We start from the raw sequence: 23,996 nt of genomic DNA on the forward strand, positions 1-23,996 counted from the left end.
TTATTAAAAAAACAAATAAAATTAATTTTTATGATTAATTTTTATGTGCTTTTTGTCTGTAATTTGGAAATAGTTTATGGAATCAATTTTCCATTCCTATACTATTATTTATGAAAATAAGATTTTTTAGAAGATTTTATTTATTTATTTGAGAGAGAGAGAGCATGAGCGGGGGGAGGGGTGGAGGGAGAGGGGGAAGCAGGCTCCCCACGGAGTGGGGAGCCCAATATGGGACTCCATCCCAGGACCCTGGAATCATGACCTGAGCCAAAGACAGACACTTAACCGACTGAGCCACTCAGGCACCTAAGAATAAGATTTTTAAAATACATCTATAATAATAAAGTGTAATAATAGGATTTATGCTGAACACTCTTTAACTTTAGCAGTAAGAAATATCCACCCATTAATATTTTAATTGATTGAAAAATAAATAACTCATGCTTCTCATTGAGATGAAATTTAAAATAATGACTTTAAAAATTAATAATTCTATCAAAAGGCGCAATACAGATTTTTTCATCATGTGTATACTACTAATAATCATAAATGCTGACTCAATCCAGAAAAAAATGTTAAACATTTTGACCTTTTTGACATGGGACGTTTTTATTTATCTTTATTTATTTTATTTATTTTTTTTTAAAGATTTTATTTATTTATTTGACAGAGATAGACACAGCCAGCGAGAGAGGGAACACAAGCAGGGGGAGTAGGAGAGGAAGAAGCAGGCTCATAGCAGAGGAGCCTGATGTGGGGCTCGATCCCGTAACGCCGGGATCACGCCCTGAGCCAAAGGCAGACGCTTAACCGCTGTGCCACCCAGGCACCCAACATGGGACATTTTTAAACATAAAAATTCAAATTATAGATATTTTTGTCACAGAAACTCAGAATCATCAAAGAGTTGTTTTAAAACATTTAAATTTGTTGTTTGGGATAAAATTCTTTGGGGGAAATGTAAAGGAAATATGAGAATAGAGAAGAATGCAGTAAAATTTCTAACTGCTAATATATATGTATATATATATTTATATATATCTTAATGGTTGTGGTGAGTAAAAATTACTACGGTATTTATATTCCATTGGATAAATAGAGCCCAACAATTTTTAAATATCAGTATATACTGTATTTTTAAAAAGAACATCCTTTGCAGCTATTTAAACAAAAATTTTAGAGGTCAACTTAAAAACCACTGTAGTTTTTTTTCTATTTTCTCCTTCATACTGTAACTATTTGTTTTAAACTTTTATCCCTTTTATGAGAATGCAAGTGATATGGACCATGTTTTCTAAGTTTTGTGTCTTTCACAGATTTTAACAAGTGTCTTATTTACAGTGGGAGTTCAACTAAATATTTCCTGAAGAAATTATTTTTATTTTATCAAAGGGAGTCAGTTGTTCTTACCTAGACTTCAGGTTAGTTTTCCTACTCTTGATAATCAAAACAACTGCCTGATGGAAAGAAAATTTGAATTTAAAAAGTAACTCACATATATCTTTAAAATGAGAATAGGAACAATACTGTAAGAAAGAAACAAGGATATATTATAGTAAACCAATATTCATTTTCTTAAGTGTGGTTTTTTTTTTATAAAATAAAACCACACTTAAGCATTCAGAAATGTTATTTATTGACATAAAACTATAGTGTATATAAACCCCTAATTAAAACCAGTGTCTTTTCATGATGATTCTTCCTAATGTGCACCAAATTAGAAAGCAGTAAAAACACAAGCAGATGGTTCAGAGTGGTTGACAACAAACCTTTTCTCCTCAGGTCACTGATAGAATTTTAATGAAAAATTATATATTCTTTTACACTTTACTCAGCACCTCTTCTTAGGACACCATAAGCACAAGATATTGCCTGACATTGCCTTATCTGCTGCATGTGCTATAATCTAGCAAGAAGAAGTAGCTTATGCATGCACACCGGTTTATATGTATATAACACCGCTGCAGTTCTTGAGGATTATCAAGAAGGTTTGGTCTTGTCCTGTGATTATAATCTTGTTGAATTGCATTTAAGTAGACAGCATTTTACTCTGTACTTAGTATTATTCAAGAAATAATATTACATAACAACCTTTTAAAAAATAACTTAGGCAAAAGCAAACTTTAAAAATACAATAAACACTCATAACCAACTTGGAAATATCAAGTTTGGGTTTAGGAATTAGATAGCCTAAAATCTCCCTTATTTTTTTTTACCATTCCTTTGTCATTGTGAAATTGCTGCTTGAAATAAGAAAATATTATATTGAATTTATAAAATTTCTTATACTCAAAAGAAATTTGGAAAAAAATAAGAAAAAATTTAAAAAGTAAAGAAAAACGTGGAACTGTCAATATATATGACAAACTTTTATTTTAGCAGTATCTTTGTGAATACTAATTCTAGGTAACATTTATTGAGCACCTCCTTTGTACCAGGAACTCTGCTTAGCACTTTACATTTAATCCTCACAACTCTCTGAGGTAGGTAATATTACTGTGCCCATTTTACAAGGTCTCCAAATCAAGTTTCATGGGTGGCAAAAGGCACACATGGGGACATTCATATTCTGGTCTTCCTGAGCTGCTTATTAGACTGTGAGCTCTTTGAGGAGGAAGGGGGCAGAGTCTTAGTGTATCTCAGTGCCATTACAGTGCTGATTGCATAGAGGAGAAAGAGAGGACCCTTTCACTGGTGTCATGACAGTGGGCAATAGCTAGGTGTAGCAGGTGAGTGGCCAGACCAAGAATTGTAATCATGCTTTAAAGCTAAGAAAAATCACAAGCTAAGAAAAATCACGTTTGTTAGGACATTAGAATATGAAAAGACTTCCAGAAAAATGATAGAATACTTCGAAAATTAAATGTTCAGACTCACATCTAATTTCCCAGTGATTACATCTAATTAATCAGTGCCAATTGTATTATTTATTATGATGTATGCAATTGAAGACCAGGGAGTTTCTATTATGTTAAGCTAGTTCCTTTGTCCTCCTATAAAGCTTTAACAGCTTCTTTCTTCACCTTAAGGTTTCTTTTCAACTCATTTGTATCTCTGCAAGGAAAAGAATGTGGAAGGGAAACAATGTAAATTAGTTCAATTTCTCTGAGGCAGAAAACTCCAGGCTATGAATTTCTGGTGTTTATGCATCAGTCGAAAAAAGTAATTAGAAGTTAAAAGTGGTCTTTTGCATTCTTTATTTAAATGTTTACTACTTTATTTTCTTAGTAAATGAGATCAAGAATAGCAATTTGATTAAATGAGATTCATCACCTATAAAAATATTAAACTTCTTTATCATTGTAACTTTGGGCTTCTCAAAGACCACCAGCATCCTGAAGAAAAGGACAAGAGCCACACAGGAGCCATTCTCCTGCTCTTGCCCAATTCAGAGTCCTCACAATTTTTCTGGAGTTCACAAGCTGGCACCAAAGTCTTTTGAACTATAAGCTCGCTTTAACTGTGTCCTGAAGTCCTAAGTAAAAATAATTTATTCCAAATTAGTCCAAAGGGAATAAAAAGCAAAGTGAAAAGAAATAATTTTATGTTGTCTGGACTCCAAATTGTATAAAGGTAAACAACTCTAGGGAAAAAAAGTGTTCAGCATTTTTTCCACCTTCACTCATAAAAAGTACTTTTTAAAAAAGTACCTTTCTTTTATGCGCATTAAAGCAAACATAAAAAGGATTGACTCAGTGCTCCACTTTGTGGGGAAAACAGCCTGGAGATACTTTAGCTCCCTGCTAAGCCTTTGGTGTCCATCAGAACTGTATTTCCATAGTTGTAAAATGGACTATAAGTGAAAGTCTGTTTAATCATCTGTGCATTTCCAATTTGCCTACATAGGTAAAAGCACTTAGAAGGGTGCCCGGCACATAGATAGTACACAGGAAATGTTAGCAATAGCAATAAGACGGCGTAGATAGCATCCATATACTGCCATGACAAAGAAGGAACATCAAAGGGGATGACTATCCAGAAAAGTAAATAGGGATTTTGATCAAGTCTGAAATTAAGCCTTCATGAAGTTTCAGGAGCCTACCTTTAGGATTCCTGCAATCTTACTCTTTCAACTTGTCTTGAAACATAATACAGAAAATATGTTTTAACAAACAGAGCAGTCCTTTATTTCAAATTTCCCTTAGACTGCTCTAACTTATTTAGGGTTTGAGGAGATACAAAAATGCCCAGCTTAATCACTGTTTGAATGTACTTTATAAAAAATGCAGCTGAGGAAACAAGGCTGTGCTCAATTTAAAAGCAAACCACAGTAGAGCTCAAAGGACTGAACTAGCAAGGAATTAACATAGTTTTATAACAGATATTAATATTAACTGATAACCCAGGCTATATGACTAGTAAAATCTTTTCAGTGTTTAGTTTTATAAAAATCATTTGGTCATCAAGCAAAGGAACTAATTTTTTTTTCTTCTGAGTACCAAAAGATTTGGTAGGACTACCAAAAATAACAGTTTTTCTCTATGAATATATCTTAATATACTCAAGAAACCATTTCACGTGAAAATACAGAAAAAATAAAATTTTAAACAAAATACAAATTCTAATACAGAAGAAAAAAGCTGAGTGGGAGAAATAGAAAAGTTATCAATTTTAACATGAACCTTATTACCACTAGCCAAAGCTCCTTTCGTATGAGGTCTGTGGGTAAGAAAATGTCAACATAATCATATTCAAATATGTAAATGAGCTGCAGCTTCAGGTTTCCAGTCACATGCTTAACGAAGAGGTAACATGATACATTGAAACTGCTTCCATTTCAGGAGAACCTCCTTATAAAGAAATAGAGCTAGGAACAATACAATGTACTTGCTCTTTGGTGTAGTAAAATGAGCTAGACTTTTGGTTTACTTAATAACAGAGTCTTACTATCAAAAATAGATGCTCTAACTTAAAAAAAAAATACTTTCTTTGGTAACTTTTGATGACATTTCTGAGAAGAGTGCATAAAAGCTCTCTAAAAAATAAAACAATACTTCAAGACGTAGATATAAAATTCTCAAAGAATCGTCAGTTAAAAACACACAACTTCCTTCCTGTTTCTGTTCTTGTCAAAAAAGCAGGTTATCTTTACACAGTCTCTGTAGCTCCAAGGAACTCCATTTCCACAGCAGCTTTTGGCGATTGGGCCGAGCTACTCTTCTTTCGGAATTCTGCTGCGATTTCCTCAAAGGACTTTCCTTTGGTTTCTGGGACTTTGAAAAATGTAAACAGAGTAAAGGCCAGGACCACTCCAGCAAAGAGGAAAAACACATAAGGTCCACAGAACTTCTGCACAGAGAACAAACAGAGTTCCAGTTAGCAGCTGTTCTACTCCATCTCTATTCAGCAAATTTGCACAATATTAGGCTGCTTACCGCAATGTACTGGAAACACAGAGCTACAATGAAATTGCAGGTCCAGTTGCTAAATGCAGCTATTGCTAAAGCAGCAGGCCGTGGGCCTTGACTGAAGAACTCTGCCACCATGAACCAGGGGATGGGGCCAGGCCCAATCTCGAAGAAACTGACAAAGAGGAAGATGGCTACCATGCTCACATAACTCATCCAAGCCAGCTTATCCTGAGGAAAAAACAAAACGCAAACAAAAGTGGAGTTGGGATTATTGGCTGCTGCTTCCTTTAGCTAAGTGGGCTCTCTTCTTGATATGTTTATGTACAAATAACTATAAATTATTCTGGTTTGAGACAAGTTTATTCTACTCTGAGTCATGCTTAAATCTTGTGAACTCTGTTACAGGAAATCCTCTGGATTAGGACTTTATATGATTCTCAGTCACTCTTTGCCTATGATAGAAGCAAGGCAAGAATCTAGTGACCTTTGCTCCTATTCATACCAAGATTGCTAGACAGGATGCATTACCCTCCATGAAGCAGTGGACAAGGATGCTGGGCTGGAGACGTCCTGGTACTTGCCCTACACCACCAAATGGCAGAGCTAGTGTTAGAACCTGAGCAGGGCTGACCCCAGAGACTATGCTGTGACCATTTTGTGACACTGCCTCCCTTGGTAACAAGTACAATTTACTCGTGACATTTAAGTCTTTAAACCCCGAAAGCTACATTTCTCCCTTGTATTCTATGCTGTCCCTCTGGCTTTATTTCATAAGTCGATCTCAAATGTTTTAACATACAGAGCACTTTAACCTGGAGCACAGAAGTGCTATCATATGGTAACCAAAAGTCTCAGTGCAAAAATCTATACTTACCAGTAGTATAAGTCCCACGGACATGAAGATGGCACAGACAAACATCCCACTCATTCCTATTAGAAACAGAGAGCGTCGCCCTGCCTTCTCCACAAGGAATACCTAGGAAAGTTTTAAAACACGCTGACTTAAGTAGTTTTTACTGCCGAACAGTTCATTTTAATTTATGCAGCTGGAAGGAGGCAGTTCTATAATCCCATTTTACAGATGTGGAACTGAGTTGGGGGGTCACTCTTGCCTCAGGTGGCAGAACTGGTCTCAGTGAGCAGAAGTAATTAACAGATACCTGCTTCTTTTAGTCACAGTGATTTAACAGTCCATTCTGGAGAAAGAACCATAACCTTACCATCACTCTGCAATTATCACTGGGGAACAATATTAAAAGGTTGTACATTTCAGATCTCTTCCAATAGATTTCTTGTACATTTGAAATGGCTCTACATAAAAAGGACATTAATTTATCTTTCGGTAATTATCCTGTTATAAGTACAAGGTTTTGTGCACTGCAGACACCTGAAATAGTTTAACTGTTGGGTTGTCAACCATTCTCATCCAACTTTCTCACTGCTAATAAAGTCAAATTACGACCACTCACCTGGCAACTTTCATTTTTCTGTTGTGCCTAAATATATTTGGTGCTGGAAGTGAATTATCTATTATCTATTTAAAGCAGAAGCTTAAAGTGCTTTCTTATCCTAATTTAGGAGATGTGTCCTTGATACATTTGGGTCTGTGGACCTTTGCATTAATGGTTAACATTTACAATTAGCCAAGACCAATGTTTGTTAAATAGACTCTTCTTGCTTGATCCTTGGGATATACTGCCAAGGTTGGTGAATCACACACAAATATTATCTGTCATAATTTCTCACTTCAATGAGTAAATTGGCTTGGCTCATAAATCCATCAGTAAATCAACAGCAACCCAATACCCTTGAGCTCTGGCTCTGAGAATATCTGAGAAACATTTGTTTTTACCTACAGTGAAAGCCCCTTTCATTCCAGTGGCAATTCATATTCAAGTTTCAGATCACTTCAGGATGATGAGCAAAGAGCCCACACTTACTGTTGAGAAGGTAGTAGGCAAAACACCTCTTGCCCAAGTTCATAACATTTCTCTATATAATTTGGCTCTGTAAGTATGCCTTTAAAAGTTGACTTGATAACACCATGTCAAGCTATCAAGAAAATAGAAGCATTTCTTCAGGCATGAGGGCTTTTACTATGTTTCTTCTGTTTCTGAACAATTATTATTAATAGGATAATAAATTCTAAACTCACTCCTTGAGGATAGAGATGTCTGCCTGACCAAAACCCTTGTCTTTGCCCAAGACAGTGTGTGGTCATGCAGATCCTGGATGCCTCTGCTTCTTCTCTAGACCCATCTGTGTCCCCGTGCCCTCCACATTTCTTCCTGTTTTGTGTTCTTTTAAGTTTACACGTCCTCTTCTACTGGCCCATTAGTGTGGAAGAAAATATGGAATGTGGAAACATGATTCAGCATGGAGTGAGGAAAGTCTTTCTTTTCCCAAATATTCATTCAGGAAAAAAAAAAAAGGTTAATTATGCCCCTTCCAAGTTTGTGAAACATTAATATCTTATCAGTGCATATTCCTACTTGTATATCTTTATTTGAAAGGATACACGGAATTCATTAACATTGATTAGTTTAGGGGAGAGGAATTAGGCGACTGAGGACTATCCTTTTTGTACTTTTTGATCCTTAAAACAACTTTTCAAAAATAAATAGAATTAAAAATTCTAAATGTTATCTGTAGCCCTGGAGGGTTACTTAGACAGATGATTAGGTCTGACTTTTAAAATGTCAGTCATCTGTTCAGAAACTTTCACAGAATAAAAGGATAAACTCTAAAAGGGCATATTCAAAATAATCAAGAAACTTTTCAAAACAACTCCTCCTGCTCCAGCTGGGGTTGGTGGGGAGGGGGGCAAAAATGAAATTCTGCAGTAGTTTCCTTTTAGGCATTTAGAGTTTGGGTTACCCACTTTTGACAACTTCATGCTTTGCATAACAAATCCTGTTACATATAAAATGTTTTAAGCATAATCTCTATGTTAGAAAAATATGTTGAAATAGGATTTGTAAAAAATATATCTCAGGAGACAAAAGAATGTGAGTAGCTCTTGGATTACATCCCAGTGGCAGGCCTTCATCGATTTTGAGTGGCCTTTTGGCTTGAACAGGCATTATCTCTAAAGGCATGTCTACAGAACTGCTGGTGTTCCCTTGTTATCTGTTCTCCTTCCTCTTTCCAAGGTCCAGTGCTGTTTAATGTAGTCTGGACAAATCTGCTTTTTGATCTCGGTAGCCAGGCTGTAATTTATTGACCACCCTAAGGTAATAGTTAAAAGTCCATGTGCAGAGAATGAAAAACAAGTGACTAAAGTATATTGAATATAACATGGTGACCAACATTAAAAAGCACAAGCTTTTTGAATATCCTGCATTAAAGGCAAAAATAAGCCCAATTATGCTCATTTTAGAGTGAATTACATGAGTTGGGAAATTTTAGGGGTTTTTTTGTTGTTTGTTTACTTTAATTCTTAGATTGTTTATGTTAAATATTATTGTCAAGATACTGAATCATTCCTCATATAAGGTATTCGGTCTTTATACTCCATCTCTTATAATATCACACACACTTTTATGCATCACCAGAAATTAGGGCCTTGTGAGCTATCTGGAAGCTCTATCCATTAACCTAATATCATAAGAATTCGCTGAGTCTGTTTAACCCTGTCACAGGCATAGATATGTTACAGAAGACCTTATTTTTTTTAAAGTATTTTTAAAGTATTATTTGAAGTATTTTTTAAAGTATTTAAAGTATTTTTTAAAGTAAAGTATTTAAAGTATTTATTTCATAAAGTGTCATTTGGCCAAGACATCAGTATTAAAAAAGAATTTCAACCATAGAAAGAGAGGAACCTAGGTAGAAGACCCAATATTGATAGAAATGACAAGTAGTCACCTGACCCCAACAGATTCAAGTATAGAGCAAAGGAAAAGGAATCCAACTATTTACACAAGGAAGAAGTCTTCTGTGCCCCAAGTAAGTTATTGATTCACAAATGAATGACTAAATGGCATTGTCCTCAGCAAATGGGGACAACCAGTGATCCACCTGTTCAGCTATGCTAGTAGTTTGTTATTTGCATATGAACTCTTCCTGTGACCCACTTGGTTCTATACACCCAATACACATGAACAATAAATCACTGGTTGTTTTTAGATCACAAAGCCCCCCCCCCCATTTCTGAGCTGAGGAACAAGTAGCATATTTAGGGTATTAACTCACAGAGAGAGCAGTGAAAACCATGTTGATGGCACCAACTCCAATGGTTGCATAAACAGGTTGGCTGATTCCAGCTGTCTGAAAAATGCTGGTTGAGTAGTAAAAGATCTGTAAAGCAAATGATTTAGCTTTAATCAAGAATCCTAGCACTGATAGCTTTAGCAAGAAATATTTTAGGTTGTTTATTTTTAGTAGTTTCTATGGAACCATGGTCCCTAGAACACCCTAAAGATTTTATCTGTCCTCTACTTCCAGGCAGTGAGAAACCGCTTTCAACCTTTAGTGTTTGAAACTTCTGATTGCTTAAAGTTCTCTTTAAATTTAGCTGAAAACTCTGAATCTGCATTATGTTGATAAAGACTTTTTTAATTTTTTAATTTTTGTTAAGGTATAAAATATATACAAAAAAGTACACACAACATGAGTATACAGATTAATTTTCACATACTGAACACACCTGTGTAACCAGCACACAGATTAAGAAATAAATCATTTCCAGTCTTCCAGAATCCCCCAGAATGTCCCCCTATTTTTCCAAGGATGTTCTTCAACTTCTAACAACATGATAAATTTTGCCTAGTTTTATACTTGCTATAAATGGAAACACAGTGTGAATTATTTGGTATCTGTCTTCAACATTACCTTTGCAAGAATTATCCATATAGCTGTGTGTGTTTGTACACTGTTTATTATCATTGCTTAGTGTTTTATTTGTAATAATATACCACTATTTATTATCCAATCTACTACTGATGGTTATTTAGGTAGTTGTCATTTGGGCAAATACGAAGGGTCCTGTTATGAACATTCTAGTACAGTCTTTGTGGTGAAATATGTACACATTGACATCCAGGAATAGAATTACTAGACCATAGTGTATGCATATGCTTAGCTTTGATAGATACTGGCAAATGGTTTTCCAGAAAAGTTGTGTCAATTCTGGTTGCTATTGCTCTAATCCAAAAATTTTCACTAACTCATGGACAGGGAGAAATCTTCAAAATCTCTCTAATAGCCTTTATTATTGATCATGTTTTTAGATTTATAATGGTTTTTTAAGGCCATTCTGTCATCCTCTCTCATTCCTTCCCCATTTAACATGTCCTGTTGCTGGCATCTCTTCTGGCAGATAGGGCTAATGGAGAAGGACTGTACAGATTGTGCTCAGTGAAGAGTAGCTTATAGCACACTATCCCACATTTTTAGGCTGCCCAACAGCCTCAGTTCAGCATTTCCTGGATGCCTCTATGTCAGGCACTGGGATAGAAGCTAAAGCAGGGAGGTTCAGAAAGACTAAATATTGTTCCTTTGGATATACAGGCAGAGCTGAGAAAAGGGATACAAATTTGGTCTCCAAACCCTGAAGTTATATAGAGTGTTATATTTCAATGGACATCAAGGACCCATTAAAGGAAGATAGAGATGACAGAAGAGCAGTATTCAGCTTGTTGAGTGAGGTTCAGGTCTCCTTTTGTTCCAACAGATGAGAATTACTTTCTTTACCTCTCCCAAGGTTCTGCCCATCCACAAGCCACCTCCTTGTGGATGTGTGATTAGCTCATAACAGGAAGACCAAACCACATTTTTAACAGCAGTAAAAGAGGATAAGTGAATTTTTAAATCTAGGTTTGTTTTTTTTTTTTAGCAAATGATTACTTTTTTCTTCTAGTAGCTAATTGCCAGCAGAACAATTTTAGTCTGTGTAATGCAATGATTTCAGTGCAAAACCTAAAAGCTAGCTAGTTTAACATTCAGTTCAGTATGTTTTTCAATCATGTCTTGTCTACTGCCCTCACTCACCAATGCCATGCCGGTTCACACTATTGTTTCTTTTGTATGCTGGCTCCCCAAACAGAGTGGAAGTTTCTTGCATGGCAGGAAACTTCTTTGCACCTAGCTATTTGGTTTTGTTTCATTTATCTATCTATCTATCTATCTATCTATCTATCTATCTATCTATCTATTTATTTTTAAGTAGGCTTCACACCGAGTGCAGAGCCCAACGCAGAGCCCAGTGTAAGGCCTGAACCCATAGTCCCGAGATCAAGATCAAGAGTCTGATCCTCCACCAACTGAGCCACCTAGGCGCCCCTGGTATACTTCATTTAAATAGATGAAGGGGGGGGGTGCTTGGCTGCCTCAATGAGTTAAGCATCTGCCTTGGCTTAGGTCACAGGGAGCCTGCTTGTCCTTCTCCCTCTGCCCCCCACCATGCTCTCTCTCTCAAATAAATAAATAAAATCTTTAAAAATAAATAAAGATATATAGATAAAGGAACCATGAACTCCTTTTGCCTGGACTATCAGGAATCTTAAATTTGCTTTTCAAGTCTAGGAGTCCCTTATAATTTAGGGTTTTTTTTGGTTATAATTATTCTCCTTTTCCCTCTTTTGTATTAATTACGATTTTTGCTTTTCACCTTCCATCTTAGTAGACACACAGTACCATTGATTGTTGACATTTTAAAAAATTCTAATCCAATTTTAGAAAGTAGATGAGGCAAAACAAAGAAAATTAATGCTCAATATATGTTTATTATAGTAAAACATGATGTCAACATTCTTAAATGCCTTTTAGTTATTTAAATTTATACCCCTTTCTTTCCTTATTTTAGGGAGTTAGAGAGTATTCTGAAACTTACCCCATTGATTCCAGAAAATTGCTGAGCCACGTGCAGCATCAATGCCACTAGAATAGGCTGTCGGTAGTTGGAATTGGTGAAGAGCTGAATTATGGAGACTTTCTGTTCACTGGACGCTTCTTCTTTCTCTTTTCTCATCTCACTGATGTCTTTGGTGACATCAACACCTCCTCTGAGTCTTTTCAAGCCTGCCCACAAAATGATCAGGTTGACACAACTTAGGTCAAAACAAAAGTAAGTTTATTTTTATTATGTTAATGAAAGAGCTATAGTTCTGCATAGCCCTTTCTATTGCTTTACAGCATGATGGCAATTTTTTTTTTGTTAAATTAAATCCTGTTTTTAAATTTTGAGAAAAATATTTGGCTTTATCTAATGACAAAGAAAACTGTGATCTTTGTTATCATAGAAGCATAATGCAGGTAAAGGTCTTTTAGAAGACTCTGGTTGAGTCTAATACCCTGCACGTGGGTTTCCCATTTGGGCTCAAGTGTTTATGGGTTTGAAATGGCATGCATGAGTCATATTGACGTGATCTTGCACATTCTTCTTACATGTAATCGTTGACTTCATTTGGAAAGTGCTCATACCAACTTGACCAAAAACATTCATGCATACTGTTTTTCATTAGCTGATAGTTCCAAAACAATAGGAAGAAAAAAAAAACACCCACAGACTTACTTTTCTTTGCTTTGACTTCTTCATCCAACTTGATGTAAAGGTACCTGGGGCTTTCCGGACAGAAGAAGAGCAGCAGAGACTGGATGATGGCTCGCACAGCAGACAAACCAAGCAGGATATGCCACCGCTCATGGTTGCCCAGGATAAAGTTGAGGCCAACAATCTGAAAAGGCAGGGAGGAAGCATGGCAACTGCACAACACTTTGGGTCTGCCTTCCGTAACCATTTGTTGAAAAGGTACGTTGGTTATTTAATAGTAATCCCTGACAACTTTGATTCAAGTACGCCCAAAGCAGAAACTATTACTAGTGTGTCTTCCTTAACTAAATTCAGGACTATTTGTTTTACAAAGTGTTCACTTAGGTTTGTTTTCATTAACTTATATGGCCATTTAGGATGCGAAACAACCAAACTTTTAAGAACACATTTGACATCTAAAGCAATACCAAAAATCATGTGTAACTTTCGACCCTAATAGATTTCTTCTTAGATTACCCAGAGAAATAAAATGGGATTACATAGATAGAACAATTATAATGAGAACCAAATTTATCATCCTTATTGCAGTGGTTTATGTTCTGGATAATCCTAGGTTAGGGGTTCTGAGAACTTCGAGTCCATGGAATAGAAGGGAAGGGTAGAGCCAGCTGAACAATAAACTGTTATGGTAATCAGATACATATTAATTATCCAGGTAAGATGCTCAAAACAAAGAAAATCCAGCAGTCAAAAATGTGAAGTTCCTATTCTTTGAAATCTGCACAGAATAATTTAATTCTAGACTAGCTCCAGAAGTTCAAGACCTGGCATGTTGGGTCATCTCTAGTGCCAACCCTACCACAGATCCAAGGGGAGAAGTGAGGAATGGAACAATAATAATTTGGCTTTGAGCTAAAAAGCCTAAGTCTCTACAGCATCCCCCACTCTAGTTTTTTTTCTGCTGTGTGGTCTGTGAGGGAGGGAGAAGCTGGATAAAGTAGCGGATAGGTGAAGTAGGGGATGGGAGATTTTACCTGACTAATAAGAATGCCCGTGACAATGGCCAGCTGGTGAAGTGTGCCAAGAGCACCCCTGAGTGTGGTTGGAGCAATTTCACCAATGTACATTGGAACCAAGCCTGAAATTAGTCCTGCATAAAAAATGAACATAAATGTGAAAGTGCAGCCAAGACTATCTCAATAAACCAAACAATAATTTGGTTTAAGTATAGTCAATATCCTGACTAAAAGGCCCTTTCAGAGGCTGTTGGAAGGAAGACCCCTTGTCCCCACTCATAGACACAGTTTATGCAAAGAATATTTGTTGATAAGACTTGATTGAAGTTGTAGTTGGGTATAGGAATAGAAAGAAATGGTTGGTCATGGATTTGGCAGTTATTCATAGCATTGCCTTATTTAGTTAAGACCGTGTTAAAAAATTGATTTACATCATAATGCCTCAAGTTGTCTTCAGAAAAGAGACTAAAGAATGCTTTAATAATATTCTTGATCTAAACTCATGGTATTAAAGGAAATTATAACATATCTAGGCCAGTCTCTTTACTTTATAGAGGTTAGAAAGTTTATCCAAGATCATAGTGCAATAGGGCTTTAGCACGAGAACTACAAGCTCTGAATCCCCACAATGTGCAAGTGCCTCAAGATCACTGTTAGAGTGGTGAGGGAGGTGTGGACAGGTGGAAGAGGTTAAGGAATTCAGGGGCTTGTCCCTCAATTACTCCAACCAGGCCAACCCAGCTTCTTCTTTATTCTCTCCTAACAATGGGCTTCAGGAAAGATTTTGGTGCTTAAAGGAATACCAAAAAATTGAAACGCACTAGGCAATTCTGCCGTCTTCTGTAGCTTTCTTAAATGCAGATGTCATCAGTCATGTTGGACTTGGTGGAGTATCCAGCCATTTGCTGAGTGCAAATAAGGTCAGACACTATCAACAAGCAAGGCTGAATGCAATGTTTAGCATTTTCTTAGGAATTTAAAAATAACAGTTGTCAGAGTCTTCCTCTTAGAGAGTTTGTCTATAAGATGGAAATGTATGGTTTTTGTGTAAAAGATGAATTTGGGAACTGTTTCAATATGTTTTTAATGCGTTAAATTGTTCTTAGTATCTCACATGAACAGTTGTATGATTGCTATGGCATCTGAATTTTGGCTGACATTTACATGTGACTCTACTGTGTGGCCTGTTGATCTTAAATAAGAAAAAGCCCAGTTGTTTGTCCCTTTTGCAAGCTGTACTCTCTGTGTAATACTTCCTATTGTATCTCAAGAACATAGTAATGTAGATAAACTCACAGGTCTGAGTTCACAGAAGTTTGAAATAAAAATGTATTTCCTATAATTTTTAGCAATTTTAATACTCAGAACAGGACCGGGCATAATTTTAAAACATGGTTGGGGAGTACAAGTTACTTGGCTATGCTAGTGATAGGTTGCTCCACAATGTTTGTAACATTTCTTTTCAATTTTCCCAAAAATATTTATGATTTTTTTTCATACTGTATTTTTTTTTTAAGATTTTATTTATTTAGTTGACAGAAATAGAGACAGCCAGCGAGGGAGGGGACACAAGCAGGGGGAGTGGGAGAGGAAGAAGCAGGCTCCCAGTGGAGGAGCCTGATGTGGGGCTCGATCCCATAACGCCGGGATCACGCCCTGAGCCAAAGGCAGACGCTTAACAACTGCGCCACTCAGGCGCCCCCTCATACTGTATTTTTTAAATGGAGAGAGAAGAAAGAAGAATCATGATTTGGACCTCCTTGATAGTGTTATTCTTTGCATTTTACAGAAGATCCAGTTAATATATCTAAGGCCAGGCAAAGACAGTGCCAGGATTGATTTATTCTGAATCTAAATCTCTCCACATGTGGGTTGTCTCTTCACCTTGATAAAGCTATCCTAACTTTCAGCTATTTGTATTAACATTGAAAATAATGAAAAGAGGCTTTTAATTAAGTTATTAACTTGTAGGTATTTTGGCCTGTGTTTCAGGGCATCATTGAAGACACATGAAGTTATCTATAGTCTTTTCTCTTTCTAAGTAAAAACTGTATAAACATTTTATGCATCATTTTGTATTCTCACATCCTCCCCCAGCCCCAGTGGATATTAGTGCTTTGAAAGACAGTTCTATGATTTGGGACAATGGGTTAAAACCTTGGCTCCAAACCATCAGAATCAGGGCTTCATTGGCATTGAGAAGCTAAAGATTTGGCTATTTTAGAGATGAAGTGATCCTCCTTTGTTCAGACCTCTGCTGATGGAAATTTACTTCTGAAAGTTTGGAACTTCTGAAAGTTTGAAAAGCTATTTCCAAGAACTAGTGATTCCAGATATTCAGATGTGAGGTTCACAGGGGAGCATCCTTTGCCCATTATGAACTTCTCTACCAGCTGCTCCTGCCTGACTCCCTCTCCCTGTGGTCACTGCCACGGTAATACTTCACCCAGCCACATCTGGAATCCAGCTGCTAAGGGAATGTGATCTGAGAGATGGGCTTGGGTGTCAAGGTCTTTCCAGAAAGGAGAGACAGAGACCTAGGTGGCAAGTAGGCCATAAGAGCTGAGCTGCAGGTTCCGGGGGTAGCAGTGTGCCACTGTCTACTGCACAACATGGAGCAGTAACAACAGCTAGCTTTTCTCGGCAGCGTACTGTAGGCAGATTCTAGGCTGAGCATTTTACATGTGTTCTCACAAGTGCCCTACATCGCGGACACTGCCTCCTTCATTTAAGAGATAAGGAAGCTGTGAGTTAAATAATTTATCTGCAATTATACCACTAGAAATTGCCATGAGCAAGAAGATATTTTCACAACTCCCACTTACTGGTCCCAAACCTCCCTGATTCACGACTTCAGTTTTACACTATTGCCTTTCCCTTTTGTGATGCCACCTCTGGCTCAAAAACGTGCCTGCATGTTACAGTATCTGCCTCTAGAATAATTCAGACAAATGTGTGTGTGTGTGTGTGTGTGTGTGTGTGTGTGTGTGTGCATGACTTACCACAATAGAGTCCTGATATGCTTCTTCCTGAAATTATAAGAATGTGAGATGGTCCCAGCTTTGAAAACCCCATCAAGAGAGCTCCAGCTAGTGAGAGAATGTTTGCTACCAACATGGCTTTGACTCTGAAATTTTAAAAAGCAAGGATTACAAATTCAGCATCAAAACTTGATAAAATTATTCGCTTTCAGAGTATGCTATTTACTTAAGAGCAGTTATTTTACTTTGCTGAAAAAGTTAGTTGGAGAATTTTAAACCATGATTGATAGCTTGATTTGGACTAAAGCATTAACGGTAAATAACGTTTATAATGAGAAAATCGGGCTTTATGCATGTGATCTCCACATTTTAATAGAGATGATTCAATTGTAGTGATGACTGGTTTGATTTAAGATAACGCTTCTGAAACTTTTTCAAACAGTTAACTAATTAAGTTTCCTACAAGTTGATTGTTTTAAGTAATAATTGCCTGGTGATAGCTACATTCAACACTGTAGTTGTAACCTCTTACATCCTCTTTCTTTCTCCGTCTTTCTTCCTTCTCTTGTCTTCTCTTCTCTTTTTTCTTCCCCTTCCTTCCTCCTTCCCTCCCTCCCCCCTTCCTTTGCTTCCTTCTTCCTTTCCTCTCCTTCCTTTATCTCTTTCTTTCTTTCTTTCTTTCTTTCTTTCTTTCTTTCTTTCTTTCTTTCTTTCTTTCTTAATGGTGCAGGGTTTTAGTTGATGTAGATGATGTAAGGAACTTCGAAGTTAAAGGAAATTTAAATTATTTGGAGGTAAATTAAAATGCACTTTTACTTTAAGCCTTATCATAGAGAATTATAATTATTCTTTTTTTAAAAAAATATTTTATTTATTTAACAGAGACAGCCAGCGAGAGAGGGAACACAAGCAGGGGGAGTGGGAGAGGAAGAAGCAGGCTCCTAGTGGAGGGGCCTGATGTGGGGCTCGATCCCAGAACACTGGGGTCACATCCTGAGCCGAAGGCAGACGCTTAACGACTGTGCCACCCAGGCGCCCCGAGAATTATAATTATTCTTATTTTAACATTGTATGTCATCATATTTCCAGAACCTATGAATTAATATCAACCAATGTAAAATATGTAATAAAGCTGACAATAGCAACAAAAACATCATTTTCAAAATCATACAAAAATTAACAACATTTGCTGATATCCGATACTTTTATTCCTATTAAATGAGAAAGTGGGGCACGAAAACCTTCTTTAAAGTTCAATAGATGATGATAAGGCCAGTAAAAGAATCTGAATTGATAGGTGTGGAAATATTTGTGCCACAAAGAAATGTAAACATCTTGTTATATTCTGTGTCAATGTTTCAAACTTGAATAGGTGAGCTTTTTCTAAGCAAGTATCTTTAATGCCAGACAGATTTTTCTTTTCTGGAGAGTAAAACTATGTAGTCTTATACTGCAATGATTGCCTAACAAGTATGTGATAGGTTTAATAATATCCCATAAGAGTCCCCATCCTAATCCTCAGACTCTGGGAATATATTACCTTATATAATAAAAGGGATTTTGTAGATGTGATTAAATTAAAGATCTTGAGATAAAGAGATTATCTTGGGTTATCCTGGTGGGCCCAGTGATGGAATCACAAGTATTCTTACAAGAGGAGGGCAGAGGAGAAGATAATGTAATGACAGAAATATGATTGGAGTAATATGCTTTGAAGATTGAAGGAGGGGCCACAAGCCAAGCAATATGGTGACCAAAGGCCAAGGAAATGGGTTCTTCCCTCAGAAGCTGCAGAAGGAACCAGCCCTGCTGACACTTTGGCTTCAGCCAAATGAAACTGAATTTGAGCTTCTGACAAATAACTGTTGTTTCCAGCCACTGTTTATGGTAACTCATTAGAGCAGTAATAGAAAACCAACATGTGGAAAATGTCAACTACTCAAAGGGAGGGGAAACAGTGATTTAGAGACGGCCAGTTTCAGAGCTACAGAGCAGAAAAAGACAGGGCTATTTCTCTGTGAAGTGCCTTTTCTCTACTCAGGAATGGAGGGCAAACTAATTCAATAATTTACCTCAAGAAATTGTTACTAGCTGGCTACTAGTATTATTCTGTTAGGGAATATATTCTTTTAGGGAGAAAAACTCTTAAAAGAGAGCCTGAAAGTATATCTGATGCCAGATTGCTCTAAAGTCCCTCTTCTTTACCATCAGTGGATGCTAGAGCACTTTGTGCGGCTTAAAGGATTTTAACTTCTGCTCAGACATGAGAAATGGCCAAGAATAAATAATCCAAAAATACGTGAAGTCACTGAATCAGGGAGAAAGAAATATATTTCTAAGTATATTTCTTTAAATGTTGCTCTAAATACTCCTATTAGCGTAGGCTTTAACACTGTCATCATTATTGTTCATCACCACCGTCATCAGCAGCAGCTTCAAAATAAGGCTGCATTCAATGCCTGCTTGTTATGTGCTGGGCATTGTGATAAATCCTCTCTCTGTGCTCTCATGTAATTCTCACAATAATGCCATGAGTTAGGTATTATTTGTTCCCACATTGTAGATGGATGGGGAAACAGAGAACCTAAGTAACTTGCTCATTTTCACACAACTATTAAGTGTCAGAGCTGGGGCTTGATCTGTGTGAAACCAAAGGTTAATGCTTGATTTTAGTGAGTTCCATTTTTTATACAAATGAAAGAACGCGGGGCGCCTGGGTGGCTCACTGGTTGGGCGTCTGCCTTCGGCTCAGGGCGTGATCCTGGAGTTCTGGGATTGAGCCCCACATCAGGCTCCTCTGCTGGGAGCCTGCTTCTTCCTCTCCCACTCCCCTGCTGTGTTCCCTCTCTCGCTGGCTGTCTCTCTTTGACAAATAAATAAATAAAATCTTTAAAACAAAACAAAACAAAAAACAAAAGAAAGAATGCATTCAAAGGCAGGCTATGTATACTTTCCTTCACTCCGGTAGTGTGGATTGCACAGACCATGGTCTCCTCCACCATATCATTGTAATTAAATTTTAAGTGCACAGCTTCTGGAAAAATTGACCCTGAGAAGCCAAATCTATAAAACCGTGGCCACAGACATTTATTGCCTATTACACTATTATAAGGAAAGACTTGTTTTTTAAGCAGTAATGGAAAAATAAGTTTTTATTTACTTATTTTTAATTGATGAAACAATGACCTGGTCAATAAGGAAAATCATGTCATTTCTCAGTGAACCTTCCTAGAAAAATAGTTTTATAGGAGAGACTGAACTCTTTTGTCTTAATTTTGATGTTTAAATTATCAATTTTGTGGCTATTATTCATGGAGAATCATTTTTCTACTGAGACTTGCAAGAAGCCTCACTTTTAGTTTACCATAAGTCATTCAATAAATGATCATTTAACGTTGTTTTGGGGTAAGACCATTGTTGATGCTAAATTCTAAGGCTTGAGAGGGTATGCATCCTGTTCCCACATGAATTCAATGCTTTAGAATACATCACTGGACCTGTCAAAATCTCATTTCTAAATGAGATGAGAACAAGGTCTTTCTTTCTTTCTTTCTTTCTTTCTTTCTTTCTTTCTTTCTTTCTTTCAGCTCCATGCCCAACTTGGGACTTGAACTCATGATCCTGAGATAAGAGTCACAGGCTTCACCCACTGAGCCAGGCAGGCAGCCCTTAGATTTTTTCTTTAGGGGTGGGAAGAAGTATAGAACATTAGTAGCTGCTAAAAGAATTGGTTGATTCATATTTTAAAATTTAACTTTGCTTAATTTTATTTATTTTAGAAATAATTAGAAAATTTTCCAATTACTAAATAAACCAATTTGGTTCAAATTAAAATGATTTAAAAAATTTTTAAACAATTAAAGTCAGTTTACAAACCCTGTAACTTGCAGATTCTGATTTTAAGTTCAGCTAAATACCAGCAAATTGATAAAAATGTGAGAAACTGAGTGTTATCTTTTATGGTAGAGGAAAGTCCCTTTCAAATAGGAATAAGAATAAAACTTGGGTTATTATGCTACTCATATTTTAAAGATTTTATTTATTTATTTGAGAGAGACAGTGAGAGAGAGTGTGAGAGCAGAATGACGGCCAGAGGGAGAAGCAGACTCCTTGCTAAGCAGGGAGCCTGATGCAGGCTGATCCTGATCTCAGGTCATCATCTGAGCCGAAGGCAGATGCTTAACTGACTGAGCCACCCAGGTGCCCCAATGCTACTCATTGTTTAAGAAAACTTCTTATAGTCTTATTATATAAAATCTCCAGTGCAAGAGGAGGAAATTATCAGAATTTTAATAATGAGAGAGATATAATTTAAGGTAGGAATTTTAAAAACTAAATGAGTTGTAATCCAGAATTACTAAAATGGTTACCTATATCATTTACATCTTTAGAGGTTTTTACATTTTCTAAATTTTCCATATTTGCATATTTATTTTTATCATCAGAGAAAAAGATAATTAATAAACAAAAGGTGGCCTCAAAACAGAAAATAAATCTAAAAAACCAAACATTCAATTTTCTGATTTTATTTCATCTCTCTGTGTGTGGGGGTGGAATCCCAGTTTAGTATGTCACATGACTAAGTGAATGAAATTTAAGTGTAAAGGAGTTCCAGTGACTTTTTTTAAATGACATTTTTAATCTAAGACACTTGATTAAAAACCAGAGTAAAGAAGCGGAGACACTACTTACTTCATCTCTGGTTAGAGCTTTGAGAGAGCAGTAGCAGCAGCTAGAAACCCATGCCAAGTATATTGGGCAATTGGGAGTTGGGGATATTGATTTGACCTTAGGACTTGACTGATCCAAATGCCAAATTCTAATTTGAAAATGAAAAACTGGATGTCTGAGAAATGGAGTGATTTGATGAAGCAAAAAATGGATTCCCTGGTTAAAAATTTCACTCTTGGCTCTGCCGTTGAGTTCCTGAGTTAACCGTTTGTGCAGTGGTTTCTTAATATGTTTTATTTTATTTTAGTTTTTTAAAGATTTTATTTATTTGAGAAAGAGAGAGAGGGAGCGTCAGCAGGGGGAGGGGCAGAGGGAGAGGGAGAGTATTTCTGGCAGACTCCCCACTGAGCGGGGAGCCTGACTGGGGGGGCTGGATCTCAGGACCTTGAGATCATGACCGAGCCAAAATCAAGAGTCAGACACCCAACTGACTGAGCCACCCAGGCACCCCAATATGTTTTAAAACTAACAAATTTAGAAAATCAAATCATTTCTGTGGAGATACACACCAAACTCACTTTTGCTACAAATGCCTCCATGATTAAGCAGACCAGGGCAACAGCTTTCTCCATCATTTGTTCTAAAACCTAATTCAGGGTCATGAATTGAAAAGAACAACTCTAAAACTATTCCACAAAAGAAAAGATGATTTCTTTCTAAACAAAGTCTTAGAAACCCCAAATACTAAACTTTCCATGTTTATACTTATTTATGAAACTTGCGTACCTTCCAAGCCGATCCCCTAGCCACCCACCACAGAACGATGCAATCATTCCACCAACTGCAAAGCTAGACACAGACAAGGACCAGAGCATGGTGACGAGGCTAGCAGATGCTGCGGTCTCTTCCTCCACCAAAGATGCTGGTATTGAATCCCCTAGGTATGGGTCCGTGGGCAGTTCCTTTGTACTGTTGATAGTATAGTTGTTGATAGCTTTTCGGTCATCCAGTGGAACACCCAAAACATATTCATAATGGGATATTATTACCTGAGGAAATAAAATAAAGAAAAATAGCTCCAACATTTCAAAAATATTCTATATACCTTTTGTTTGCTTTTCCTTTAGAATGTTTGTTGGGTGTTTAAAAGGGTCATCCCAATGATGTGTATTATATCATACAATCACAGATAGATTTACTTATAGTTGACCATATCCTGTCAAACAGAGCTTGCAACTTCCAGTGCCCACAGGAACTAGGCGGAAACAAATAAGTGAAGGAGAACATTGGTAACTAGAGGACTGAAATACTGTCTCTACTATTGAGAATGTAAGAGCCAGTGGGCAAGATTATAGCACTGGAGAACATTTGCCCCACCTAAAGAAGGAAGCTGCAAATGTGAGACTAGTATTGCATGACTTTTAATTTTTAAAAAGGAAGCCAGAAATCTGGGTTTTATGTAAAATTCTTCAAGTTTTAAATGCAGGCAGCTATTCAAATTGAAAATATTCTGCAGATAAAAAGATACATTTTCACACCAGTGTTACCTCTGCATAGCAGGGTTTTTTTTTTTTTTAAGATTTTATTTATTCATTCGACAGAGAGAGAGACAGCCAGCGAGAGAGGGAACACAAGCAGGGGGAGTGGGAGAGGAAGAAGCAGGCACCCAGCAGAGGAGCCTGACGTGGGGCTCGATCCCAGAATGCCGGGATCACACCCTGAGCCGAAGGCAGACGCTTAATGACTGAGCCACCCAGGCGCCCCTGCATAGCAGGATTTAAATTGATTTATGGAAATATTCTAATAGAAGCATAAAAATGGCTCTAAGAAAAAAGATTGGGAAAGATAAGAGGAAGCCAAAAATAAAGTTAGTATACAAAATATAAGCACTAGGTGCTATATCCTTGCTAGAAATATGCTATAAGTTTACCAATAAACTTCCTAGCAGCCAGCACAGAGAGGAAAATAATCACATATATTGATGAATTTCAAAGATAAAAACAACTCAGTGGCTCCTGAGAAGGGACTGATACCTAAAGGAGTTTCTTCCTCTGTGTCCTCACAAATTTCAGTATGTAACAGAATGAACAGCATTCAAAACTAAATTTCACAGAGCCATAGTTTATCCTGGTTTCAGTAGAGGCAAAGATCCTATCAAAGTATAATTGGGTAAAGGCACAGCCTTCGGGCTTCTTTCCTTGTCCTTCCTCTCAGTGCTGACTTGGTCACTATTCAGTGCCATGGGAGGACCTCTGACGAGGACCTAGAACGTAGCTGCTCTAGGTTGCCACTCATGGGCAAGGCCCTATGTGGTAAAATCAGCTGAGTGAGGGAGGGAATTGATATCCTCTTATGATAAAAGGAGTCTGACCAAGACATTTGCCTCATTAGCAGACCATTCTACATGGATAATATGCATAGAAAAAAGGCTGGAAGGAAATATCTGAAATGTTCTCAGCTGTTTGCTCTATGTGATAGAATAAAT

The 23,996-nt window shown here is 37.0% G+C and overlaps 1 protein-coding gene across 1 annotated transcript in view; it reads right to left on the reverse strand.

Annotated features, from left to right (window-relative positions):
* Positions 1 to 2,354: 2,354 nt before the first annotated feature.
* Positions 2,355 to 23,996, reverse strand: part of SLC2A2 (solute carrier family 2 member 2) — a 31,190-nt gene continuing 9,548 nt past the window's right edge. The window contains exons 3-11 of the mRNA XM_045788646.2: positions 22,298 to 22,560; positions 16,862 to 16,986; positions 13,878 to 13,993; positions 12,865 to 13,027; positions 12,184 to 12,371; positions 9,546 to 9,650; positions 6,226 to 6,327; positions 5,376 to 5,579; positions 2,355 to 5,289 (exon numbers count right to left, since the gene is read on the reverse strand). Coding sequence (XP_045644602.2) covers positions 5,089 to 5,289; positions 5,376 to 5,579; positions 6,226 to 6,327; positions 9,546 to 9,650; positions 12,184 to 12,371; positions 12,865 to 13,027; positions 13,878 to 13,993; positions 16,862 to 16,986; positions 22,298 to 22,560 — 1,467 coding nt within the window. The 3' untranslated portion in view covers positions 2,355 to 5,088. The remainder of the gene's footprint in view (positions 5,290 to 5,375; positions 5,580 to 6,225; positions 6,328 to 9,545; positions 9,651 to 12,183; positions 12,372 to 12,864; positions 13,028 to 13,877; positions 13,994 to 16,861; positions 16,987 to 22,297; positions 22,561 to 23,996) is intronic.

Source organism: Ursus americanus, chromosome 4 (assembly GCF_024610735.1).
Source record: "Ursus americanus isolate L20-20 chromosome 4, mUrsAme1.1.p, whole genome shotgun sequence".
NCBI lineage: Eukaryota > Metazoa > Chordata > Mammalia > Carnivora > Ursidae > Ursus > Ursus americanus.